This window comes from Pelophylax lessonae (genome assembly GCF_965119305.1).
Source record: "Pelophylax lessonae genome assembly, chromosome: 10".
In the NCBI taxonomy this organism is placed as follows: domain Eukaryota; kingdom Metazoa; phylum Chordata; class Amphibia; order Anura; family Ranidae; genus Pelophylax; species Pelophylax lessonae.
Window position 1 is genome coordinate 125,831,648 of NC_138777.1, and position 26,709 is coordinate 125,858,356.

A 26,709-nucleotide genomic window follows, 5' to 3' on the forward strand; every position below is an offset into this window, starting at 1 on the left:
GGTTCAGAGCTCTAGTTATTCAATGGGTGAATTCTGAACTCACTGGTCCCTGGCAGCAGTCATCACAGACAGCAATGTTACAATTAATACAGGCTAAAAGGAATGTAACCATGACCTTTTAGGAGTTATGAAATTAAATTAAACAAAAAAAAAAAAAAATAGGGCAACATGAACATTTTTCAGAAAAGCAGAAAAACACTTTATTTCATTTTCAATGTCTGATCAATGGCTGATCACTAAACGGGGTTACATAAAGAGCAATCCAAGTTGAAAGGCAAAAATGATTTTTAAATTCCAAAGACTGAACTGGGACACTATCAGCCACTATTTGGCAACAAATTTGGTAAAATATATATATATTTATATATATATTATTTTGGACTTCGCATTCTGCATTTTGTGTAGATTAGGAGCATTGTTAAAAAAAAACAAAAAAAAAACAAGGGCAGATGAATTCTATTTTCCTCTCTTCGAGCTTTCAAAATTCAACCAAAGTTGTGCAGGGCTAGCCGAAACATGTCGTTTGTACAGACCCAGACATCTTGAACATTCTTTAGTAAAAACATCTGATGAAATCCAATAACAGGGTCATCATCTGCCTAAAAAAAGAAAAAAAAAAAAAGAAAATCAGTACATTTTTAAATAGTATTTACTATCTTGCAGTAAAAGTGGAACTTACGTCAGGCAACTTTAACCACCTCAATACTGGGCACTTTCAATCCCCTTCCTCCTCTTTTCAGTGCTCTCACTTTGAATGACAATTACTCAGTCATGCTACACTATACCCAAATGAAAATCTAATAATTTTGTTCACACAAATAGAGCTTTCTTTTGGTGGTATTTATTCATCACTGGGTTTTTTATTGTTTGCGATAATTGACAAATCATAAATTTAAAAAAAAAAAAAAAAAGACAATATTTTCTACTTGGTTTTAAAAGCAATCCAATCAAATCAAATTTGGTCATACATTTAGGCCAAAATGTATTCTGCTAGAAAAAGAAAAAAAAATCCACATAAAAGTGTATGATAATAGATTTGTGTGAAAGTTATAGGGTCTACAAACTAAGCTACTTCTCACTGAAAATCTTTCAATCCTGATGTACTGACTACCTCATTTCAATTACAATTTTTTGCCCACAATAGGGTAATCCCCCCCCCCCCCAAATGGTCATATTAACCAGTTCTGGACCAGAAGGATTTGTCCTCTTAATTACCAGGCCATTTTTTGCGACACTGGACCGAAATAAGATTGATGTCCTTTTTTTCCCCCACAAACAGAGCTCTCTTTTGGTGGTATTCGATCCCCTCTGTGATTTTTATTTTTCGCGTTATAAAAAACAAAAAAAAACAATGTTTTTCATTGTTTTAATAACATTCCTCCCCCCCCCCCCCACAAAAAAATCATCAAAATGTAACCTTTCAGGTCAATTTGTATTCTGTTACATTTTTTTTTTACCAAAAATATCGCAATAAGCGTATTTTGATCGGTTTGCACAAAAGTTATTGTGTACAAACTAGGGGAAAGATTTGTCTTTTTTACTAGTAATGGCGGCGATCTGCGATTTTTAACGGGACTGCGACACTGCGGTTGACAGATCGCACCCCTGACATTTTTGGGGGGGACCAGTGACATTACTACAGTAATCAGTGCTAAAAATATGCACTGCTACTTTAATTGGCAAGGAAGGGGTTAACCTAGGGGTGATCAAAGTGTTAAGTTTGGGCCTAACTGTATGGGGGATGGGCTTGTGAAATGATCATAGAGATGTGTGATCCTATATAGCAGGGTCACAGGCGCTCTGTGATCATTTCAAAGAGAACGGTCAGCTGTGTTTACAACAGCTGACTGCCTTCTCTCAGCAGGGAGCGATCGCGGGTGCCCGGCGGCAATCACGGCTGCTGGCCCCAGGCATCCCCGCTGCCTAGTGCCACCAGCTTACGCCCCCCCCCCAATGCTCTCAAATGACGTAGAACTACGTCGTTTCCTGCAGCCAAGTCAACATGCCGCAGTAAAACTGCGGCGGGCAGTCGGCATTTATTTCTTACACATGATATAGATAAACTTGTAATTACTCCCCAAAATATATTCTGCTACTCCTCCTGCGTATCGCAATACCATAGATGTGAGACTTTTCCACAGCCTGGCCACAAACAAAGGCCCAACATCAAAGTAGCACCGTCAGGCATTATAGGAGCATAAATTACACATTTCATTTCCTGAGTACCCATCACATTTTTGAAGGCCCTGGAGCACTAGACAGTAGAGTTACCCACAAAAAGAACCAATTTTGGACAGAAAACTCCCCAATGTATATTCTACGAGCCATGAGTCTTTTGAACATGTAATTTTTTTTCTTGGAAAATGTGGAAAGAAATTTTTTTTTTTTTTTTTACACAAAGTCGTCAATTTAGAAGATATTTTTCTAACACACAGCATGTATTTAGCAAAACTTACACCCCATAATACATTCTGCTACTTGTTCTGAGTTTAGTGATATCATGTGTGAGACTTTTCCACAGCTTGGCCACATACAGAGGGCCCAACATCCAAGTAGCACCGTCGGGCGTTCTAGGAGCATAAACTACACATTTCATTCCCTGAGTACCTATCACATTTTTGAAGGCTGAAGGCCCTGGATAATTTTTTTAGCCATGTGGACAGATGTGCGCAGACGATTCCTGGGACAAATGTGAGACAGATGTTTATCACTGGGATGTGGCAGATGTTCACTGGGACAGATTTTACTGGGACAGATGTGACAGGTGTTTTTACTGTGTTGGGGACACTGTTTTTGGGGACACTAGCTGGGTGTTCAGTGAGTAAAAAGCAGTTAACTTCTGGACCGAGCCCATTTCTGACATGTTAAAATCTGTTTTTTTTAGCTAGAAAATTACTTCGAACCCCCAAACCGTATATTTCTTTCAGCAAAAACTCTGGGGAATAAAACGGTATTTGCGCAGCCATCTTTTAAGAGCCTTTTTTTAAAAAAAAAAAATAAATTTCACTGCATTTAAAAAAACTAAACAGTTAAGATAGCCCATTTTTTATTTTTTTTGTATATTGTGAAAGATGTTATGCCGAGTAAATAGATACCCAACATGTTATGGTTTAAAATTGCGCACACCCGCAGAATGGCGAAAAACTACGGTCAATAAAAATCTCCATAGGCGACGATTTAAAAAATTTTAACCGTTACCAGTTTAAGGTTACAGAGTAGCTTTTCTTTTTTTAGAATTTTTGCTCTCGCTATGGTGATCGGGACAATACCTCACGTGTGGTTTAAACAGCACTTTTATTTGCAGGCGCGAGCTCACGATGACGGGGCCCTTTAAAAAAAAATGTTTCCCTATTTTATTTCATTTTAGCACAGTTTATATCTGATCACTTTTACTGCTGTCACAAGCAATGTAAACATCTCTAGTGACAGTAATAGGCAGTGACTGGTAATCTTTATGGAGGGATCGGGGGTCAAAAAGTCCCCAGACCCCTCCACTGCACTTCAATGTATTAAAAAATGCCGAAATCAGCATTTTAACACTGACACTTTAAATTCCGCGCCTTCAGCCACCGAGTAACCCGGACGTGACGTCATCACGCCGCATCCGGGTTACTACATCGGAGACACGATCAAAGCCTAATCCTGCTTTGATTGCGACTCCAACCAGCCAGCAGAAGGCAGCATCCCCTCCCACTCGCTGGGGTAACGGTTGAGCGGCTCCCGAGCCGCATCGGCCATTATCACCTGAAAGCTGACCGCCGGCTCTAAAAAATGGTGCCTGGATGCCGCCTCTAGCTGCAGGCATCACTCCAGTACAACCACCTTTCTGTACCGACGTAAAACTACGTCTGTTTGCGGGAAGTGGTTAAAGTGCTGTAAACTCACTGATCCCTAGCTGGCAGCACAGATCCACTCTCCTGCTCCTCACTGACAGGCTCTGTGTGAGGAAAAGCAGAGCCAATCGCCATTACAACAGCTGGGTTTACATTACATGCTGGCTGTGATTGGACACAGCAGTCATATGATTAAGAGGGCCGATCACAGAGCCCCCCTGTTGAGCAGTGTTGCACTATATCTAAGGGACACAGGCACACCGGGATCGAGCAGCTGCGTGGGCAGGCGACTGCACTATCTCCCTCCTTCTGAAGGACATTCAGGAATGTCCACTCAGGAGGAAGCTCCCACCCAGCCGTATATGTGTAGTGGCAGGGTGGGAGGAGGTTAAAGTGTAACTAAAGACAAAACTTTTCTTTTTTTTTTAGTTTAGCGAAGGATTAGAACGCTTGGCAGTTTTTTTTTTTTTGCCGTCTCCTGTTGTAGTGTTACTAAACCCCCAACAGTAAAATCAGTCTGTATATGCAGTAAAGCATGCTTGTTATACTCACTGTGGAACCTAAGGGTTTAATCCTCCACATTGTGTAAACTGGATTTTTGTACTTATCGTAAATTTCTTTTCTCTCAAGTTCATTGACAGACGCAGCTCTATATCTTCTTAGGCCAGTGGTTCTCAACTCCGGTCCTCGGGACCCACCATCAGGCCAGGTTGCAAGATTAACTAAATTACATCACAGGTGATCTCATTTACTGATCAGTGATTGCAGTATTCTAGTCTGCATCTCCCCAAGGTAATACTTAAAAGCTGGCCTGTTAGTGGCTCCTGAAGACCGGAGTTGAGAACCACTGTCTTCGACCATTGGGTTATGCTCCTCCCCTCAGGAAAAGGACACTAGGCAGAAAAAAGCTTTACCACGCCTGAGGCTGTCCCTGTAGGCATACTCCCCCACACTCTAGTACAGCCCTTAGTTTTGTTGCAAGCAGTGTTTAGAAGACATTAAAAACCCCATTTCACTCACAAGTAGAGGAGTGGGTGCTGCGCCTGTGAATGAACTTTCGAGAAAAGGATTTTAAGCCAAGTACAAAAATCCTGTTTTCTCTATCATTAATTGACAAGACGCAGCTCCATACAGTGCCTTGCGAAAGTATTCGCCCCCCTTGAACTTTGCGACCTTTTGCCACATTTCAGGCTTCAAACATACCATTTCAGGCTTCAAACATAAAGATATAAAACTAATGTTTTGTGAAGAATCAACAAGTGGGACACAACCATCATGAAGTGGAAGGACATTTATTGGATATTTCAAACTTTTTTAATAAATAAAAAACTGAAAAATTGGGCGTGCAAAATTACTCAGCCCCCTTAAGTTAATACTTTGTATCGCAACCTTTTGCTGCGATTACAGCTGTAAGTCGCTTGGGGTATGTCTATCAGTTTTGCACATCGAGAGACTGACATTTTTGCCCATTCCTCCTTGAAAAAACAGCTCGAGCTCAGTGAGGTTGGATGGAGAGCGTTTGAGAACAGCAGTTTTCAGTTCTTTCCACAGATTCTCGATTGGATTCAGGTCTGGACTTTGACTTGGCCATTCTAACACCGGGATATGTTTATTTGTGAACCATTCCATTGTAGATTTTGCTTTATGTTTTGGATCATTGTCTTGTTGGAACACAAATCTCCGTCCCAGTCTCAGGTCTTTTGCAGACTCCATCAGGTTTTCTTCCAGAATGGTCCTGTATTTAGCTCCATCCATCTTCCCATCAATTTTAAACTTCCCTGTCCCTGCTGAAGAAAAGCAGGCCCAAACCATGATGCTGCCACCACCATGTTTGACAGTGGGGATGGTGTGTTCAGGGTGATGAGCTGTGTTGCTTTTACGCCAAACATAACGCTTTGCATTGTTGCCGAAAAGTTCGATTTTGGTTTCATCTGACCAGAGCACCTTCTTCCACATGTTTGCTTTTGTCTCCCAGGTGGCTTGTGGCAAACTTTAAACTACACTTTTTATGGATATCTTTAGGAAATGGCTTTCTTCTTGCCACTCTTCCATAAAGGCCAGATTTGTGCAGTATACGACTGATTGTTGTCCTATGGACAGAGTCTCCCACCTCAGCTGTAGATCTCTGCAGTTCATCCAGAGTGATCATGGGCCTCTTGGCTGCATCTCTGATCTTCTCCTTGTATGAGCTGAAAGTTTAGAGGGACGGCCAGGTCTTCATAGATTTGCAGTGGTCTGATACTCCCTTCCATTTCAATATTATCGCTTGCACAGTGCTCCTTGGGATGTTTAAAGCTTGGGAAATCTTTTTGTATCCAAACAGTATCTCAGACCTGCCTGGTGTGTTCCTTGTTCTTCATGATGCTCTCTGCGCTTTAAACGGACCTCTGAGACTATCACAGTGCAGGTGCATTTATACGGAGACTTGATTACACACAGGTGGATTCTATTTATCATCATTAGTCATTTAGGTCAACATTGGATCATTCAGAGATACTCACTGAACTTCTGGAGAGAGTTTGCTGCACTGAAAGTAAAGGGGCTGAATAATTATGCACGCCCAATTTTTCAGTTTTTTATTTGTTAAAGTTTGAAATATCCAATAAATTTCGTTCCACTTCATGATTGTGTCCCACTTGTTGATTCTTCACAAAAAATTACAGTTTTATATCTTTAGGTTTGAAGCCTGAAATGATGCAAAAAGTCGCAAAGTTTAAGGGGGCCGAATACTTTCGCAAGGCACTGTATCTTCTTAGACCATTGGGACATCTCAAAGAAGTATATGCATGAGGGGTTGGAAAAAAAATAGAAAAAAGCAAAAAAGAACGTAATTCCCCAAAGGCTAAAATTAACCAACCAGGTAACACGGAGCTCAATCGGGAACTAATGGAGCACAGCTAGAAAAAATATGCACTCGGAGAGCAAAAAGTTTTGCTTTTAAACAGCAGCCTGCAAAACCTTGTGGCCAAAAGAGGCATCTGAAGATGCCAACACATCTACCTAGTAGAATTTTGTGAACGTATGCACAGACGACCAGGTTGCCGCCTTGCAAACTTGCATCACTGACGCCTGATGGCGAAAAGCCCAAGAGGCACTCATCGCCCTAGTAGAATGCTCCTTCACAAGGAAAGGAGGAACCTGACCCTTCAGTGAATAAGTCTGAACCACCGTCTGCATGATCCATCTGGATATGGGTGTAGCAGACGCAGCCAATCTTTTACAAGGTCCCTCGGTTAGGAAAAAAAGAGCATCTGAATTTCGGAAAGACTCAGTGGCCGCCAGGTAAACCCTGATCGCCAGGACCATGTCCAAAGAATGCAAGGCAAATTTCCTTGGGATGCTTGGTACAAAGTGAAGGCAGCACAATGTCTCCATTCAAATGAAAATCAGAAACCACCTTAAGAAAAGACTGAGTACCACCTTATCTTTGTGGACCACCAAATATGGTGATAAGGTGAGTGGCAGGACAGCGCTGCCAATTAAGACACTCTGCGGGCAGAAGTAATAGCCACCAAAAAGGCAACCTTCTAAGACAATGAAAGCAGAGAAACTGCTTGAAAGAAGACGGCTTTCGAAAACCAAATAAATTCAGATCCCAAGGAGGCAACAGAGTGTCTCAGGAGAGCCATGTGGTGCACTGCCTGGATGAAAATGCGAATTAAGGCATGCGTAGCTAGCGGGCATTGAAAATTCACAGCCAAAGCTGACACCGGACCTTTGATAGTGCCCAAAGCCAACCGCTGTTCAACCCCTTTTTGCAGAAAGGCCAAAATGCTAGCTACTGAAAACAAGCAAGTGTGCACCTTCAGTGATTCACACCATGAAATATACGATTTCCACGTACGATGATAGATTTTCCTGGAAGTCGACTTCATGGCCTTCAATAGTGTAGGAATCCCAGAGTCAGAAAGACCTCTCTCTCTCTCTCTCTCTCTCTCTCTCTCTCAACAACTGGCTTTCAACAGCCATGCCATTAAAGCCAGTGACCGTAAAGCAGGATGGAAGATCAGCCCTTGAGACAGTAGATGCTCCCTGACAGTAAGTCTTCAAAGAGCCCTCTGAACCTTCCTGTTAAGACGAGAAGCAAACGGATTGACCTTGGGATTCCCCCACCGGACACACAGGAGATGAAACACCTTCTGGTGTAGGGACCATTCCCTTTGATCCAACACCTGACAACTCAGGTAATCCGCTTGCCAGTTCTCTATACCTGGGATGTGTACAGCAGAGGGCGCCAAAACAAACTTTTCAGCCCAAGCCAGAATCTCGGCCACCTCCCTGGCCACCAAGACACTCTTGGTGCCCCCCTGGTGATTGACGTAAACCACAGCCGTGGCATTGTCTGACTGAATCCAAACTAAGCAATCCCATAGATAACTCGTCCATTGGCTCAGAAAGCTTTATTGCTCTGAGCTCCAAAACATCGGTAGGTCTTAACTCTTCTGCTGTCCAGGTTCCCTGGGCACAGGGATTTCCCAGCACCTCGCCCCAGCCTGACAGGCTGGCGTCCATGGTCACCACCGTCCAAAACAATGGCAGAAAAGACTTGCCCTGCCATAGTGCTGGTGACTGGAGCCACCACAACTAAGCAGACTGTTTGGTGGCTCAACCAATATTGTCATCAATTATATTGTCCAAGGACTTTGGATTCTTGTTCCATTTGACAATAATCTCCCTTTGTAAAGGTCTTGTGTGGAACTGCGCAAAATGAACCGCCTTGAAGGTTGATAGACGTAAAGACCGCATGCAAATCCCGCAGAGAGGCCAGATTGTTTGCTAACAGAAACCGAATTGCCCCCTGCAACTACTGCGGCGGAACCGCCACGATCACCCCTGGAGCCAGGAGATCCAGCACAGCTTCCCGAAGATCCTTCAAATACTCCGAAAACAGATGAAGATTTGACTAAAGAAAAAAAAAAAAAACACTTTCGATCTTGTACCAGGAACAAACCAGCTTGCAAACCCCTAGAGGAACTATTTCAGGGCCCTAATCCATTCTGTAACACTGTGTGAAACCAAAACAGACACAAAGACCGGTTTCAAAATGGAACCCACCAACACATGAAGATGGCGGGAAAGGGATTCAACCCGCCTATCCAACTGATCCGTAAAAACCAAGGAATCTTCCACAGGCACAATAGTAGATTTAGTCGACCTGGAAACAGGGTGGTCCAAATTAGGTGGCACCATCCAACGGTTGGAAACCATATCAGCAAAAGGATACCAGCGTTTAAAGAGTTTTGGCACCACTAGCACGTGCTTAACGCGTTTCCATTGATCATTTACAATATCACAAAAGGTGTTGGCATAAGAGAAAACCTTGCCAGACTTTTGAGTCTTGCAGGAGCCAAAAGCCACCTGCGTCTCTGCCGGCGTGGGCTTATCAGCCAATTTTAAAGTTTCCCACACTAAAATAAACAATTTTTCATGACAAAATCAATTTTTGGTTGCCAGGCTTTCCAGAGCTGCCTAAACTGCAGCAAGCGACTACGATCTGGACTGTAAAAGGTCACGCTGCTTAGTGCAGTACAGAGGACTACACAAAAATGGTTGCCAATACATTACAATAGGGAGCTGAGGAAAAATGGCTGCCCCATACAAGTCAATGGGAAAAATCTGTACATGGCCCACACTTAAGATGGCAGCGCCCGCAGCGAGCCATGCTGCCAGGATCCACAACAAGACCCAGCAATCCACAAGGTACGATGCTACCCCCTTAGGGTGCCAGGCGCCCCCAGTCACTCACCTAGGGAGACAGGCACAAAGAGCCGGGTACCGGGCAGGCCAGGGGGGATCTTTTAGGAGGTACAGGTCCTATCATCCCCAGGAGAGGGCCCACATTCCCCCCAAGTCCACTAGGGGCAAGGGGGGGGGGGTCACATTTACTCACCATACTATGGACCGGTGGGCTCCGCTCTGGGCAGACCTCCTCCTACCTGAAGTTTGGATGCTGCCAGCCAAGGGGTACGCTGCGACTGAGGGCTTTCCAGGTCGTTGCATCCCAGCAAGGCATCAGCTCGCAGGCTGGTCCCCATCGGGAAAAGGGCAACGTCGTAGCGAGGCCTAGTGCAAAACTATGACCTGCTCAAGCTCGTAGGCTAGGCTGGGGGGACCCTAAGTATCTAGATTATCCAGTGTGAAGCCCCAGCCAGCATTGCTTGTAAATCACCAGGAGAATTCCCCTGACTAGCTAGCAAGTGAGTAAAGAGAAATAAAATAAAATATTCTGAAAAGAAAAAAAAAAAAAAAAAACAGACCGGAGTCACAGCAGGAAACCGAGGTCCTACTCCTTCTCAAGGCAGAAACAAACTGTTTTTCTGAGCTTAGTGTGGGTGGGTTATGTCTGCGGGAGACAGCCCCGTGGGCGTGTACATGTACATTTTTTATTGCCTAGACTACTCCTGCAGAGGGCAGCATAATCCATTCAGCTGATGAAGATGAGGCTGCGTCTGTCGATGGACGATAGAGAAACTGGATTTTTGACTTACCTTAAAATTCTTTTCCTGAAGTTCATGGACAGACGCAGCTCCATTTTCTTAACTATTGAGTTAAACTGCCCCCTACAGGAGTAGGACACTAGAAAGGGGTAAAAAAACGTTACCACGCCTCTATAGGGCAGTCCCTGAAGGCATACACCCACTCACTCCGCTATAAGATTCAGTTTTGTTGCAAGCAGTGTCCGAATAAAGAAAAAAAAAACAACCCGCTCAGAAATAGAGGGTCGGGTGCTGCGTCTGTCAATGAACTTCAGAGAAAAGGATTCTACAGTAAGTCAAAAAATAGTTTTCTCCACATTCTTCTTAACCATTGAGACGTCCCAAAGCAGTATTTGCATGAGGGGTTGGAAAACAACGCAGAGAAAGAATGCAATTCCCCAAAGGCTAAACTTAACCAACCAGGTAAAATGGAGCTCAACCAGGAATAACTGGAGCACATCTAGCAACATACACCCTCAAAGAGAAAAAAATGCTCTTTTAAATGGCAGCCTGCAAAACCTTACAGCCAAAAGAAGCATCTGAGGATGCCAACACATCTACTTTAGTAATTTAGTGAACATGTGCAGACGACCAAGGTGTTACCTTGCAAACTTGAATTACTGATGCCTGATTGCGAAAGGCCCAAGAGGCACTCAGCACCCTAGCAGAATGCGCCTTCACAGGGAAAGGTGGAACCTGACCCTTCAGTGAACACGCCTGTACCACCATCTGCCTGATCCATCTGGATATGGTCGCAGCAGACGCAGCCAATCCCTTCCGGGGTCCTTCCTTGAGGACAAAAGGAGAGTGATTTCCTGAAAGAACCGCCAAGCAAACCCTAATTGCCCAAACCACATCCAAAGAACACAAGGCATTTTCCTTGGAATGCTTGGGCTTAGGACAGAGTGAAGGCAGCACAAGGTCTTCAATTCAATGGAAATCAGAAACTAACTAGGAAGAAACGACTGATTAGGTCGAAGTAGAACTTAATCTCTGTGAACCACCAGAGAAGGAGAACGGTAGGAAAGCACCGCCAATTCAGACACTCTGTGTGCAGAGGTAATCACTACAAAAAGGCTACCTTCTGTGACAGTGTAAGCAGAGTAATCTCCCTAAGTTTTCAAAGGGAAGTTTTTGAAGAACAGACAGTACCAAGTTAAGATCCCACGGAGGTAACAGGGACCGTATTGGAGGAGCCACATGACGAACTCCCTGGAAAAAAGTTTGAATCAAAGAATGCGTAGCTAAAAGGCTTTTAAAAAACACCGCCTGGGCGTGTTATTGGCATGCCAGCGTGAGGATCGTTCCACTTGGAGCTCCCGGCCGAAGGCACTCTAAACGGCTATATATCTTCCAGTTTGCCCCATATTTCTCCTTTCCTCCTCCCCCTCCGGTGAAGGGCACCCTCCGTGACCAGCGCACAGACACCAGTGAGTCCGGATGGATCTTTTTCTGCTCCTGAGGCAGCCGCCGGCCTCCACGCCTGACCCCAGCAAGATGGCGCTGGCTACAGTAAGGGGAGAGCTGACACATGGCAGCAAGAAGAGAGGTGGACGGCTCTCCTGATGACATGCCGCCGGTTTCACCGCCCAGCGATCTGTCTCCCTGCTTGCCGTGCTCTCAGACGTCCTCTCTGCCAAACAGCCCGAGGGGATTGAACGGTGTCTCCCTGCATACCAGCCACCTGCTTCCTGGATGGAAAGCTCTGCACACCAACAGATCAGCATGGATGGAAGCAGCCTGCAGTATACTCCTGCAGTGAGTACCCACCCTCCCTTGACCCCCTCACAGGGTAACATGCAGGGCTCACTAACTGACCAGCGTATCTGGGCATTCCTGCAGAAACTGCCCACTAGAGATGACTGACTCACTTGCAAACAGAGTTGAAACAGCTCTCAGGGGGGAACTGACAGGGCTTAAGCAGGACATTACTAAAAGAGTTACTACCATTGAGGCCAATGCTGCTGAGATCCAACACTCCGTTACTAGTTTGCAGACAACACAAACGGACACCGCTGACAAAGTTACTCACCTAATGCTGCTCCTGGATGACCTTGAAAACAGAAACCGCAGGCGCAACATCAGAATTGGAGGCCTCCCGGAAGCTACTCGGCAGGGGGACCTAAAAGCCACAGTCTCTGCTATATTCAACATCTATCTAGATCGAGCAGCAGACACCTCTGTTGAAATAGACAGGGTTCACAGGACCCTGGGCCCAAGAGCTGACACGGACGATAGACCCAGGGATACTCTTTGCTGTCTCCACAATTACTCCCTAAAGAAAAGCATATAACAAGCATGGCGCAAGGGTCCCATTGAATTTGATGGAGCCCAGATCCAACTGTTGCCCGATGTCTCCCGGAGAGCTCTACAGATGCGCCGATGTCTTAAGCCCCTACTGGTGAAGTTGGGAGAGCAGGGTATCACTTACAAATGGGGTCACCCCTTCCATCTTATCGCCCGAAAGAATAAATCGCTCCTACCCTGAGACACCCTGACAAGCTCCTGGAGTTTTTTTACTGCGCTTGAGATGTCGCCAGTGACTGTACCCAACTGGTTGGAATTTACGCTACCAATGGCATTCAATCAAGATGCCTCTGCTCCCAGTAGTCCACCAAGGTCCCGCAGGAATCGTCGTAACCAACAGGATTGCATCTTTCTCCAGGATAGTGAAGTTAAGAACACTAGACGCCAGATCGTCCCAGTATTTCTGTTGCTGTTTTGGACTGGTTTGCGGTTTGTACCCTTCCATACACTTGTTGTTACAGACTGTCTACCCATCGATGCAGGCTGCTTACTGGACATTGTGGCTCCTACCTCACTGTCTTGAGAACTGTCTGACCGCATTCAATCTGGTTAAGTGGAACAATGGCTTACCTTCTCCCGCACTGCTGCTGCATGGGCACCTTCCGATTTGCCTATGATGACCTTCGGCCCAAACTCTGCTACTTCCCTGCCACCATTACGCGGTTGAGTCTGCATGATTGCTCACCGCCTGGGCCTTCGGGTTGATCGAATAGGCTGAGTGCGTACGATCAACGCTAACTGGCAATAGTAACATGTTTAATCAGTCTTTTTTTTTTTTTTTTAGCTTTTACCTCTGGATCTGTTTACTTTATGAGTTCACTAGCTGTTTGGTTTAATGTTAGCATCTAGGGGGCTCTGACCTGGCGTGTTGCATTGCAATGGGTATCACCCACAGTGGCTTGCCCCGACCTTTCTTAGAGCTGAGAGGCTTCGAGATTCTCACTGATCCGTCCTGGCGGGTCGCTCGGTCTCTGCCAGACTGCGCTTACATGGTCGTTGGAGCGCCAGGTCACAGCCCCAAGCTAGAGACCGAATTGGTCTCAGTTTACCTGTTTGGAACAGAATTGTCGTTTCAGTATTAGGTAATGTATCTGAATGCCAATGTTTTACCATTGTATACCCCCTACTGCTTCTTCTCCTCCTGGTCTCTCTTGGCTTGGGTCTTCCCACTATCTAACCATCTCTGAGTCCCCCATTGCGAGCCAATAGGAGATGGTGATTCAACCCACTGAGTTGCGGGCTGCCAACCCCGGCCGGGGGCTCCTCCCCTGGTTGTGCCCCACTTCTCCCCCCTTAACGGCAGTCACCCTCCGACTGGAGTTCAGTGTTGCCAACCTTTTCTCTTTCCCTCATAATTTTTATTTTTTCTTTCCCAACTTATCCTCTTCTTTCTCCTCCCTTCCTACACTTTTCCCTTTCTTGTTCTTTCTACATTTACCTATACCCACCCCCCCTTTTTTTTTTCTCTCTTCCCTTCCACCCTTCCCCTCTCTCCTAGGTGGGGGGGGGGGGGGGGGGGTCTGCTCTGTCCTCAACCCCTACTGACGGTCCTTAAAATTGTTTCTTGGAACGCCAAGGGGCTCAACACCCCTGAAAAGAGATCTAGTTGTCTTGTGGACCTTTGGAGGAAACGGCCCCAACTGGCGTTCCTGCAGGAGACACATTTCCGTGCAGATAAAATTCCAAGACTACAGGACAAGCACTTTCCCATAGCATATCACAGTGAGTCTTCCTCTAAATCCAAAGGAGTTCGTATTCTTGTGTCCAACAATCTCCCCTGGCAGCTCCTTGATCTCTGTAAGGATCGGGAGGGCAGACACATTCTCCTCAAAGGCAAAATACATGACCAAACATTCACTCTGGTAAACGTCTACCTCCCTAACACGAACATGCTGATGACACTGGAGTCCTGTTTACAGGCAGTGGACTCCTTTACTGAGGGCATACTAATTATAGGAGTTGATTTTAATCTTACCCTTCATCCTAGCAAGGACTCCACGTCAGGCTTAACGAACCTCCCTGAAAGCACCCGCTCTAGACTTAGGGATCTCCTCCACGCCCATCAGCTAGTGGACATCTGGCCAGGGCCGGATTAAGAGCATCATGGGCTTGGTGCTGAGGATTTTGAAGGGCCTTAAGGGCCGTGCCTTGGCATGCACCCAGAGGAGGAAGGGTGCAGCCATGCATGCCTAATTCAACATGGGATGCTGTCTCTGAAGCCCATAAACACATCCATGCATCGGCAACTGTCCCTCCTTGTCCGGCCTTCGCGCTGTGTGGGGAGGTTCTGAGGGTGCTGCCTGGGGAAGCGAGCATAGAAGCCAGACTTCTGTGTTTATAAGTGACAGAAGAGCGGTAACAGTGAATATGCCCAACCCGGGGCCTATATAAAAAAAGGTAGGGGCCTGGAGCTGCAGCTCCAATAGCCCCTACGTTAATCTGGCCCTGCATCTGGCATATCTTACACATATTACCGCAGGACAGAGAATACACCTCCTTCTCTGCCCCACACGGCTCATATACCAGAATTGATTTCTTTCTGGTCCACCACAATACCATTTCATTGGTCTCAAGAGGCTCACATTGGACATATAGCCCTCTCAGGTCATGCCCTGATCGCTTTGAGCGTGACCCTTAAACATCCCATGACCAGGCTCTCTTCCTGGCGCCTGAACGAAACCCTTTTACAAGATCCAGAGACGAGGGCAGATATGCTTAAGGAGCTAACCCTCTTTTTCGACACCAAGACACGGCCTCTAGCCCTTTATTCCTCTGGGCAGCCCATAAATGCGTAATCAGGGGAGTTCTTATTAAACATGGCCACAGACTCAAAAAATCGAAAGGTGAAATCTTAGCAAATCTCCTAAAAAGACTATATGATCTTGAGTGCCGCCACAAATCCCTTCCTGACCACACCACAGAAGCAGACCTAGTACGGACCAGAGAACAGATCAGGGATCACTCTTCATTTCAGGCCAAGAGTAAATTAATGTGGATGCGCAGGTCATTCTATGAATACGGAGAAAATGTAGTAGATCCCTAGCGAACGCTATCCGTGTGCGACAGAATAGGTCTTACATCCCAGCCTTGTCTACTTCGACGGGAGCAAAAATTTACTCTTCCCCCGAAATGGCGAACACTTTCAAAGACTTCTACACATCGCTGTATAATCTTCACCCTCCCTCCCCAGATAAGGTCCCGCAGGACAAATCCAGACTTATCGCGGATTACCTTGAGACAGCCAACCTACCTTTCCTCTCGGAGTAGGAGATTGAGGCTCTGTCGGAGCCGATCTCTGTTGAGGAGCTGGCTACGGCCGTGGCCGGTTTCCCAGCGGGCAAGGCCCCGGGGCCAGACGGCTTCACTATTCCTTAACCACTAGCAAGCTCTCTTAAACATATGTTTCTTATATTTACGGATATAATGTTTATTTTTTGAGCAATGCCATGTCTTATTTTATATGGACTAATATACCATGTCTGAATTATGGATACTGTCTCAAACAAATCATAGCAATTTTTATAAACTGTCCCATCCTAGCCAACGTTCTACCTATCCCCTATTCATCTTTCTATACACCGTTTCTCTTCTCAGCAAGGAATTCCCATGTGTGGAGGCCGCCCCACCCCCTTCCTTTTCTCCATCCCCTGGGGCTGCTCTTCTCCTTGTGGCCCCACCCGGCGCACCCGGGGGAGACGCAACTCTGATGCGGCTCCCCCCCCCCCCCGAACGTTGGCCCCTCCTGCGGATGACGGCCGAACCCATCGGCCCCGCCCGCAGCACTGGGACCAATCACTGCGTCGGTGCCGTTGGAATGCAGGCCGCACTTCCGCATCCGGGGGCGTGTCCTGCGTTCCATCGGCGGAGGATGCCATTGGTTGCACAGATGACGCCAGAGCATGCTCGCAGTCCGCACTGCGCATGCTCCGGCGTCCTTCACGGACATTTAAACAGCGGCGGATGCCAGACACAGCATCCGCCGCCATGACTGCACACACGACCTGCCATACACAAGGTAACTATCTGGAACCCCCCTGCAAGCCATCTTTACCAACATTACTACTGGTTGGCCCTAACAGGAAATATGTCATTTCAGGGACCTTACAGGGCAACCGATCCCTGAATATTTAACATCTCAAACATCACCAGGTAGTTTACCAGCTGGACTTACCCCACAATTTCCCAACCTCTACTCTTTTACCCTTTATCCCCTCACTATATGTAACATATATGCCATTTCTCTGGTACCCAGATGCACCTCTCAACTTAGAGGAGAGAACCAAAATATGGATTGATTCACTCCATCTAGGTATATCTAAACCAGTATTTATAAATATGAATACCCTTCACACCATATCTTCTAAACTGACGTGCTTTAATCCTAATATCTACCTAGGGACAAACACCCTTTTTCTATTTTGAACTTGATAAAATAGTGCAGCGCTAATGCTCAAATACACATAAAAAATATACTATACATTAACATGATGAAATTTGAAAGATAAGTCCATGCAATGCCCGTGAGGTAAAGGTGAGAAAAGGGGTCCTACAATAGGAATGTTGGTGCTCTTAGTGCACTGACAACCACCACCTTCTAGATTGGCCTCTCACCTTTGAGCCACTTGAATCAAGCATAAATCTCCTCTCGCATAAGGCAATCCTGAATCAAACTTCCACTTATAGGGTCACAATGGGTAAGCCCGAATCAAAAAACGCTCCAAATCAATATGCACTTCCTGGATCAGCTAACACTTGGCAGCTCCGCTCATTCACATGTTATGGGAAACAAAACCGGGCAAACCCATAGTGTAATACTGATCGCTTTATTTGAAGACATGCATATAAAAGACAGCCTCTTACTTTTTAGTTGATAAAAACAGGCGGATATGGTAACAGCGATCTTGTCCCGGAGAGTCCTGCACGGACCTCGCCAGACTCGAGATGGCAGCGGGTGACGTCAGTAGCTCCACCTTCCCCCCGTACGCGTCGTCCCCCAATGGGCGGAGACTTCTTCAGCGGTATTGAAGGATGTGCGGGACGTCACCCCTTATAACAGCCGAACTGCCCGCTGATTGGCCGAGCGGTCCGTATCTACTCATTGGCTGATCGCGATAGTCATGGTTACAGGGACACCGTATTCCACTGCAGAGCGGAAGTGGGCGGACCGATGCCATGATTGACAACCCGGATCAGGAACTTGGCTTATCCGGATATCCACGGCAACGTAAACACCGCAATCTACTATAGAGCGGAAGTAAACGGGCCGATGCCAGAATCTTTTTTAGAAAAACCAATCACTAATGCATAATAATGGAAAATTCTCATATAAACAAAGGCAAATAACCCATCAATATGAGAGCCTGGACTTCGCATATAGCAATAATCCTCAGGCTATACATATTTTTAACAGGAAAAATGCTGACACAGACACTGTCTGTGTATGAGGACTGGAATGGATTTTTACCATGAAGTGAATCTGAAAAAAACATTCATCTTTGCTCCTATAAGTACCTTATATGAATGGAACTCAAGTACATCATATATTAAAGCTAAAATACACCATATATTAAAGCTAAAATCCATCATATATAAAACCGGAGCTTTTGACGTCCCGCTGTCATCTGGATTACAAAAATAAAATAAAAACCACATCAGATATAAATACAATCAAAGCCGAATAAAAGACCTAAAAAATCTAAAAACATTAAAAACACTAAAAAAACACACCTAGCGATCAGAAATAAAACAATTTTTATTAAATGTTAAATGTTTTGCAGGACAATTTCATGGGTCAGATGGTGAATGCACCGACAAGAAACAATGCGGTACTTGACCTACTGATTACCAACAATACAGACCTGCTCACGGATATAGAAATACGGGACAACTTAGGGAACAGTGACCATAGGTCAATTGGTTTCAGTATTAATTACAGTAATAGGAAACACAAGGGTAATATAAGGACACTGAATTTCAAAAGAGCCAATTTCCCTAAACTGCGCTCGCTGCTAGAAAATATCAAAAATGGGATAGAACCCTGGGATCAAAGAACACGGAGGAAAAATGGGAGTGCTTCAAGAGCATACTTAAGGGGGTGGGCCAGTGCATTCCACAGGGAAATAAATTTAAAAGAGCAAAACTAGACCCTGGGTGGCTAAACTCCAACATAAAAATGTATATTAGAGCTAAAGAAAAGGCCTTCAAAAAATACAAGACTGAGGGGTCATTGGCAGCATTTAAGCACTACAAAGAGTGTAATAAGAAATGTAAAGACGAAATCAGGGCGGCTAAAATAGAACACGAGAGACATATAGCAGAGGAGAGTAAAAAGAACCCCAAGAAGTTCTTTAAGTATATAAACAGTAGGAAAGCGAGGCCAGAGCACATTGGACCCATAAAAGATGATAAAGGAAAAATGGCCACAGAGGACAGAGAAAAGGCGGAAGTGTTAACTAAATTATTTTCTTCAGTCTTCACAAAGGAATCGGGGGGCTACACGAACCTTGCTTGTAAGGCCGAACTAAATAATACACCTCAGGAAGTGCTGCCATGGCTAACAGAGGATAGACTTAGAGCTAAACTAGAGAAACTTAACATAAATAAATCCCCGGGACCGGATGGCTTGCACCCGAGGGTTCTTAATGAGCTCAGCCAGGTGATTGCCAGACCATTATTCTTTAAGGATAGTTTACAGACGGGTATGGTGCCAGCTGATTGTAAAAAAGCTAACGTGGTACCAATATGTAAAAAGGGGCCGAGATATATCCCGGGTAACTATAGGCCGGTCAGCCTAACATCAGTAGTCTGCAAAATTTTGGAGGGGATGTTAAGGGACCACATACAAGACTTTAGTAATGAAAACGGTATTATAAGTAGTAATCAGCATGGATTCATGAAAAATCGTTCGTGCCAAACCAATCTATTAACCTTCTACGATGAAGTGAGCTGCCACCTAGATAAAGGTAAGCCTGTGGATGTGGTGTATCTGGACTTTGCAAAGGCCTTTGACACCGTTCCCCACAAACGCTTACTGTACAAACTAAGGAAGGTAGGTATGGACCATAAGGTGAGTACCTGGATAGAGAACTGGCTCCAGGGGAGAGTACAGTGGGTGGTGATTAATGGGGAGTACTCAGATTGGGCAGGTGTGGAAAGTGGGGTCCCCCAGGGTTCTGTCCTGGGACCAATCCTGTTTAATTTATTCATAAATGATCTAGAGGAGGGGATATCTAGTACAATCTCAGTATTTGCAGATGATACTAAATTAGGCTTGCCAATATCTTCTATGCAGGATGTGGAAACCTTGCAAGCGGACCTGAACAAAATAACGGGGTGGGCAACTACATGGCAGATGAGATTTAATGTTGAAAAATGTAAAGTAATGCACTTGGGGGCCAGAAACCAGAAAGCAAGCTACTCACTAGGGGGGGAACCTCTGGGTGAGTCTAGGATGGAAAAGGACTTGGGGGTACTGGTAAACAGGCTTGGCAGTGGCATGCAATGCCAAGCCGCCGCAAGCAAAGCCAACAGAATACTGGGTTGTATAAAAAAAGGGGATTCACTCCAGAAATAAAGAGATTATTCTCCCACTCTACAAGACTCTGGTCCGGCCACATCTGGAGTATGCTGTCCAGTTCTGGGCACCAGTCCTCAGGAAGGATGTGCTGGAACTGGAGAAAGTCCAGAGAAGGGCAACAAAAATAATTAGGGGAATGGAGGACATCAGCTATGAGGAAAGAATACAAGCACTGAACCTATTCTCTCTGGAGAAGAGACGATTGAGGGGGGATATGATATCAATGTACAAATACTGTACTGGCGACCCGAGCATAAGGAACAAACTATTCAGAGAGAGGAGATACAATAAGACACGTGGCCACTCACTAAAACTTGAGGAAAGGTGATTTAACCTTAAAGTGCGTAAGGGGTTCTTCACTGTAAGAGCGGTAAGGATGTGGAATTCTCTTCCACAAGCAGTCGTATCAGCAGGGAGCATTGATAGTTTCAAAAAACTATTAGATGGACACCTTAAAGCCACAACATACAGGGGTATACAATGTACGGTTAAAAGCAAACACACACACACCTCATAGGTTGAACTGGATGGACTGATGTCTTTTTTCAACCTCACTAACTATGTAAATATGTAACTATGTAATTTAAGTCGAAATCGACATTCAGCCCACGGGGGACCCCTACTTTGGTCTCATAAATCCAAAAGGATTCACGTTTGCTGAGCTGCCGTATAAAATTCCCTCCTCTCCAATGCTTATTAACCCTTTCCATTCCCCAAACTTTTAGGCCTCGTGGGTCTTTATTGTGATATTTTTTGAAGTGTTGGGTTACATGATGAGGGGTTTTTCCTTTTTTGATGCTCCTAACATGCTCTGCTATCCGAGTTTGTAGGGCTCTAGATGTCCTACCTATGTACTGCAATCCGCAGTCGCATTCAAGCATGTAAACCACACCTGTGGTGGAGCATGTAATCAGATCTTTTATGGTATATTGCTTTCCTGTGGCATTAGCTGTAAATTCCTTCCTTCGTTTAAGGTTAGATTTGGCCGTGTGGCATACCACACATTTTCCACAGGCATAAAATCCTGATAAAAAGGAAAACAATCTGTTATTTTGCACAGGTGGATCCACTACCCCAGGAGCTATGAGATTCCTAAGTGTAGGTGCTTTTTTATACACGAAAGAGGGTCTGGCCGGCAATGTTGTTCCTAAGGTCTTATCTTGTTGCAAGATGGGCCAGTGTTTATTAATTATCTTTTCAATTTTCTTATACTGGATATTGTAGTCCAGTATAATCCTTATCTCCTCTTTCTTGGTATTTAGTATTCTCGGAGCATTGGACAATAGGGAATCTCTATCAATGGCCTGCACTATCTTCCTATCGTTTTCAAGCTTCTCTTTGCAATACCCCTTTTGGGCAAACCTTTCAGCCAGTACCCTTGACTGAGTCAGTCTACTGCTGAAGCACAGTTACGCCTAAGGCGCATAAACTGGCCCTTAGGGATATTGCATAACCAGGTACGGTGATGGCAGCTGTCCAGCGGGATATATGAGTTGCGGTCAGTAGGTTTTGAGAAGTAACAGGTGGTATACCTGTTGCCATCTTTGGAGAGGACTAAATCCAGAAATACCACCTTTTCTTGACTAGTGGTCCAAGTTAACACGATGTTTTTGTCATTCCTATTCAATTTATCCATAAATGTAACTAGACCATCCGAGTCCCCGTTCCAAATAAGGAACAGGTCATCTATATATCTCCTGTAGCTAAGTAGCTCCGGGGGGCGATTCTTAAACACGACTTCTTCCTCCCAGTGGGCCATAAACAAATTGGCCACACTGGGAGCAAAACGTGCACCCATCGCCACACCCCTGGTTTGCAGATAATACGTCTTGTCGTACCAGAAATAATTTCTGGACAGACAAAACCAAAGGCTACTCAGCAAAAAGCTTCTTAACTTCCTGGGGAGACTTGAGTGTGCAAAAGCCCATTTCACGGCTGCCTCTGCTGCATTATGACCGATAATGGTATACAGGGAGCCTACATCCGCTGTAACCAATATCCATGAGGCCGTAAAAGGTAGTTCTTGCAATATTTGTATAATGTGTTTGGTGTCTTAAGTAGGCGTCTGTACTGATTACCAAGGGTTGGAGATGCACATCAATAAATTGGCCTAATCTGGAGGTCACTGACTATGCCATTAACGATCGGCCTTCCCGGTGGGTGCTCTTTATCCTTGTGGATCTTTGGCAGAAAATAAATGATGGGGGTACGACAAAATAATGGGTCTAAATATAAGGATTCCTTTTTATTCAGAACCCCCTTCTTTTTGCCCGATTCAACCAGTTTATTTAGTTCGCCTTTGAATTCAGGAAGTGGGTCTCTCCTTAGAACCTCCTATGTATCACGGTCCGAGAGTAAGCGTGCCATCTCGGTCTTGTAATATTCCTTACTAAGAACTACTAGGCCTCCCCCCTTATCTGCAGGTCTAATGATAATCTGTTTATTATCTTCTATTGATTTTATCCCTGCTTTAATTGATTGGGGGTCAGCAACTTTTCTAACCTTCAAATTCTCCAGATCCTTAACCACTTAAGCCCCGGAGGATTTGGCTGCTAAACGACCAGGGGGCATTTTGCGATTCGGCACTGCGTGACTTTAACGGACAATTGCGCGGTCGTGCGACGCTGTACCTTAACGAATTTGGCGTCCTTTTTTTCCCACAAACAGAGCTTTCTTTTGGCGGTATTTGATCACCTGTGCGATTTTTTGATCACGAGCTATAAACAAAAAGAGCGTAAATTTTGCAAAAATAGCAATATTTTTCCCTTTTTTTTTTATATGAAATTCCCCCCAAAAAAATGTAAAAATCAAAATTTTTTAACATTTTCGACCAATTTGTTTTATGCTACCTATGTTTTGTAAAAAAAAAAAAAAAATAAATCGCAAAAAGCGTATATTGATTGGTTTGCGCAAAAGTTATTGCGTTTACTAACTAAGGGAAAGATTTTTGTCATTTTTGTTGTTTTTTTTTTTTTAACGCGTAATGGCGGCGATCTGCGATTTTTTTTGCGGTACTGCGACATTGCGGCGGACAGATCGGACCCTTGACTGACATTGACACTTTTGGGGTTACCAGTGACATTTCTACAGTAATCAGTGCTATATATATGCACTGTTACTGTAAAAATACACTGGTAGTGAAGGGGTTAACTTTATTTGAGAGGGAGGGGCTGTGTGTGTCCCTAGGGGCGTGATTCTTACTGTGATTGGCTGTGGCTTCAGCTGTATGCAGAGTGATCAACGGATCTACATAGTAGATCCCTATGATCAGCTCTCATACAGAGGGGAGAATGACAGGCAGCTTGTTTACACAAGCTGCCTGACTTTCTCCCTCTCCCCCGCCGATCGCAGAGTGGCCGGCGGACATCGGGTCCGCCGGTCACACGCGCGGGGGGGGTCCGTGACCACGCGGGAGCGTGCCTCCGGCAGCGCGCGGGAGCTCCCTAGACCCTCACAAGCTAGTGACGTAGCCCTACGTCACTTTGCCTGTGAGGGGCTGACCGCCGACGTAGATCGGCGTGCGGCGGTCGGCAAGTGGTTAAAGACCATATTTTTAAAGACATCCATATATTTGTTGTCTTTATTCTGGGGGTTGAAGGTAGACTTGTTCCTGAGATTTGTATGTGAGAAAAACTCCCTAGGTGAACTAGTTAGCGTGGAGGTGCCTGAAATCGGGACGGAGGAGTTCTTCACAATAGGATTGGACATACAATATTTTTTCACATTCAAAGTACGAACAAACTTTTGAATGCCGACATAAGTTTGGAACTTGTTCAGGTTCCGTGCCGGTGCAAATTTAAGGCCTTTGTCTAAAGTCCTAAGCTCATCTTCTCCTAATTGCACTCCACTTAGATTAAATATACCAGCCCCTACCGGGATCTTTTTCCTCTGGACCCTCCGGCCTCCTCGGTTTCCTCTCTTCCTCTTTTCTCTGCCTTGCCTCCTGGGGTACCTTCTGCTGGGCCCCTCCACCAGTTGTCCGACTGGTTCGGAAAGGGAAGAGGGGGGCCCCTCTCCTGACCCCCCATATTCCCTAAAAAAGGTTCCTCATGATGATAATTAAGCAGAGGCTCAAACCTGTTTTGGGTGGCTATCTGTGCATAAGTATAGTTATTCCCTCTGTTGGGGTGTCCTCTATTAACCTGCCCACCTCTTGGGGGATAAAAATTACCTCCTCTCCCCCTGCCGTTACCCTGTGAATTCTGCATGGGGGTCTGGTGGCGACTCCATTGGGTGGCTGGATATTGTCCATTCTGATAATAGTTGGCTTGACTATTTTGGTATTGTCTTTGTCCCCCTCCCCGGGGTACTGTTTTTTCCCCTCCCTCCTCTACCTCCCCTCTTCCTACCTCTGTTAGGATGTCCATATTGGAGACCCATACCATGATGGTCTGGGGCAGGAGAAGCTCTCCAGACCTCATCGGTGGTCTCTCTAGTTACCGGGGCTGGGGTAGTGGGTGGGTTATGAAGGTTTTCACCTCCCTCATCTTCTGGGTTATTGATATTCTTTTGCCATTTAAAAATATTATCTGCCTCAAAATCACCAAAGTCTCTTATGTATTTTTTCTTTTTCTTATTTTGTGTCTCTGTATCCCATTTAACCAATCTATTTTTAAGGATCCCCGAGAGACTGGTAAACTCTTCAGTGTCCTTATGGGACTCAAGAGATGTTTGCAATTCTTTATGTTTGCAATATCCCTAAGGGCCAGTTTATGCACCTTAGGCGTAACTGTGCTTCAGCAGTAGACTATGACTCACAGTCAAGGGTACTGGCTGAAAGGTTTGCCCAAAAGGGGTATTGCAAAGAGAAGCTTGAAAACGATAGGAAGATAGTGCAGGCCATCAATAGAGATTCCCTATTGTCTAATGCTCCGAGAATACTAAATACCAAGAAAGAGGAGATAAGGATTATACTGGACTACAATATCCAGTATAAGAAAATTGAAAAGATTAATAAACACTGGCCCATCTTGCAACAAGACCTTAGGAACAACATTGCCGGCCAGACCCTCTTTCGTGTATAAAAAAGCACCTACACTTAGGAATCTCATAGCTCCTGGGGTAGTGGATCCACCGGTGCAAAATAACAGATTGTTTTCCTTTTTATCAGGATTTTATGCCTGTGGAAAATGTGTGGTATGCCGCACGGCCAAATCTAACCTTAAACGAAGGAAGGAATTTACAGCTAATGCCACAGGAAAGCAATATACCATAAAAGATCTGATTACATGCTCCACCACAGGTGTGGTTTACATGCTTGAATGCGACTGCGGATTGCAGTACATAGGTAGGACATCTAGGGCCCTACAAACTCAGATAGCAGAGCATGTTAGGAGCATCAAAAAAGGAAAACCCCTCATCATGTAACCCAACACTTCAAAAAATATCACAATAAAGACCCACGAGGCCTAAAATTTTGGGGAGTGGAAAGGGTTAATAAGCATTGGAGAGGAGGGAATTTTATACGGCAGCTCAGCAAACGTGAATCCTTTGGGATTTATGAGACCAAAGTAGGGGTTCCCCGTGGGCTGAATGTCGATTTCGACTTAAATTGTTTTATTTCTGATCGCTAGGTGTGTTTTTATAGTGTTTTTAATGTTTTTAGATTTTTTAGGTCTTTTATTCGGCTTTGATTGTATTCATATCTGATGTGGTTTTTATTTTATTTTTGTAATCCAGACGACAGCGGGACGTCAAAAGCTCCGGTTTTATATATGATGGATTTTAGCTTTAATATATGGTGCATTTTAGCTTTAATATATGATGTACTTGAGTTCCATTCATATAAGGTACTTATAGGAGCAAAGATAAATGTTTTTTTAAGATTCACTTTATGGTAAAAATCCATTACAGTCCTCATACACAGACAGTGTCTGTGTCGGCATTTTTCCTGTTAAAAATATGTATAGCCTGAGGATTATTGCTATATGCGAAGTCCAGGCTCTCATATTGATGGGTTATTTGCCTTTGTTTATATGAGAATTTTCCATTATTATGCATTAGTGATTGGTTTTTCTAAAAAAGATTCTGGCATCGGCCCATTTACTTCCGCTCTATAGTAGATTGCGGTGTTTACGTTGCCGTGGATATCCGGATAAGCCAACTTCCTGATCCGGGTTGTCAATCATGGCATCGGTCCGCCCACTTCCGCTCTGCAGTGGAATACGGTGTCCCTGTAACCATGACTATCGCGATCAGCCAATGAGTAGATACGGACCGCTCGGCCAATCAGCGGGCAGTTCGGCTGTTATAAGGGGTGACGTCCCGCACATCCTTCAATACCGCTGAAGAAGTCTCCGCCCATTGGGGGACGACACGCGAACGGGGGGAAGGTGGAGCTACTGACGTCACCCGCTGCCATCTGGAGTCTGGCGAGGTCTGTGCAGGACTCTCCGGGACAAGATCGCTGTTACCATATCCGCCTGTTTTTATCAACTAAAAAGTAAGAGGCTGTCTTTTATATGCATGTCTTCAAATAAAGCGATCAGTATTACACTATGGGTTTGCCCGGTTTTGT

General features: G+C 45.0%; 1 protein-coding gene across 1 annotated transcript in view; it reads right to left on the reverse strand.

Annotated features, from left to right (window-relative positions):
• Window positions 1-422: 422 nt before the first annotated feature.
• Window positions 423-26,709, reverse strand: part of NUTF2 (nuclear transport factor 2) — a 140,313-nt gene continuing 114,026 nt past the window's right edge. The window contains exon 5 of the mRNA XM_082270665.1: window positions 423-599. Within this exon, the coding sequence (XP_082126791.1) occupies window positions 486-599 (114 nt within the window). The 3' untranslated portion in view covers window positions 423-485. The remainder of the gene's footprint in view (window positions 600-26,709) is intronic.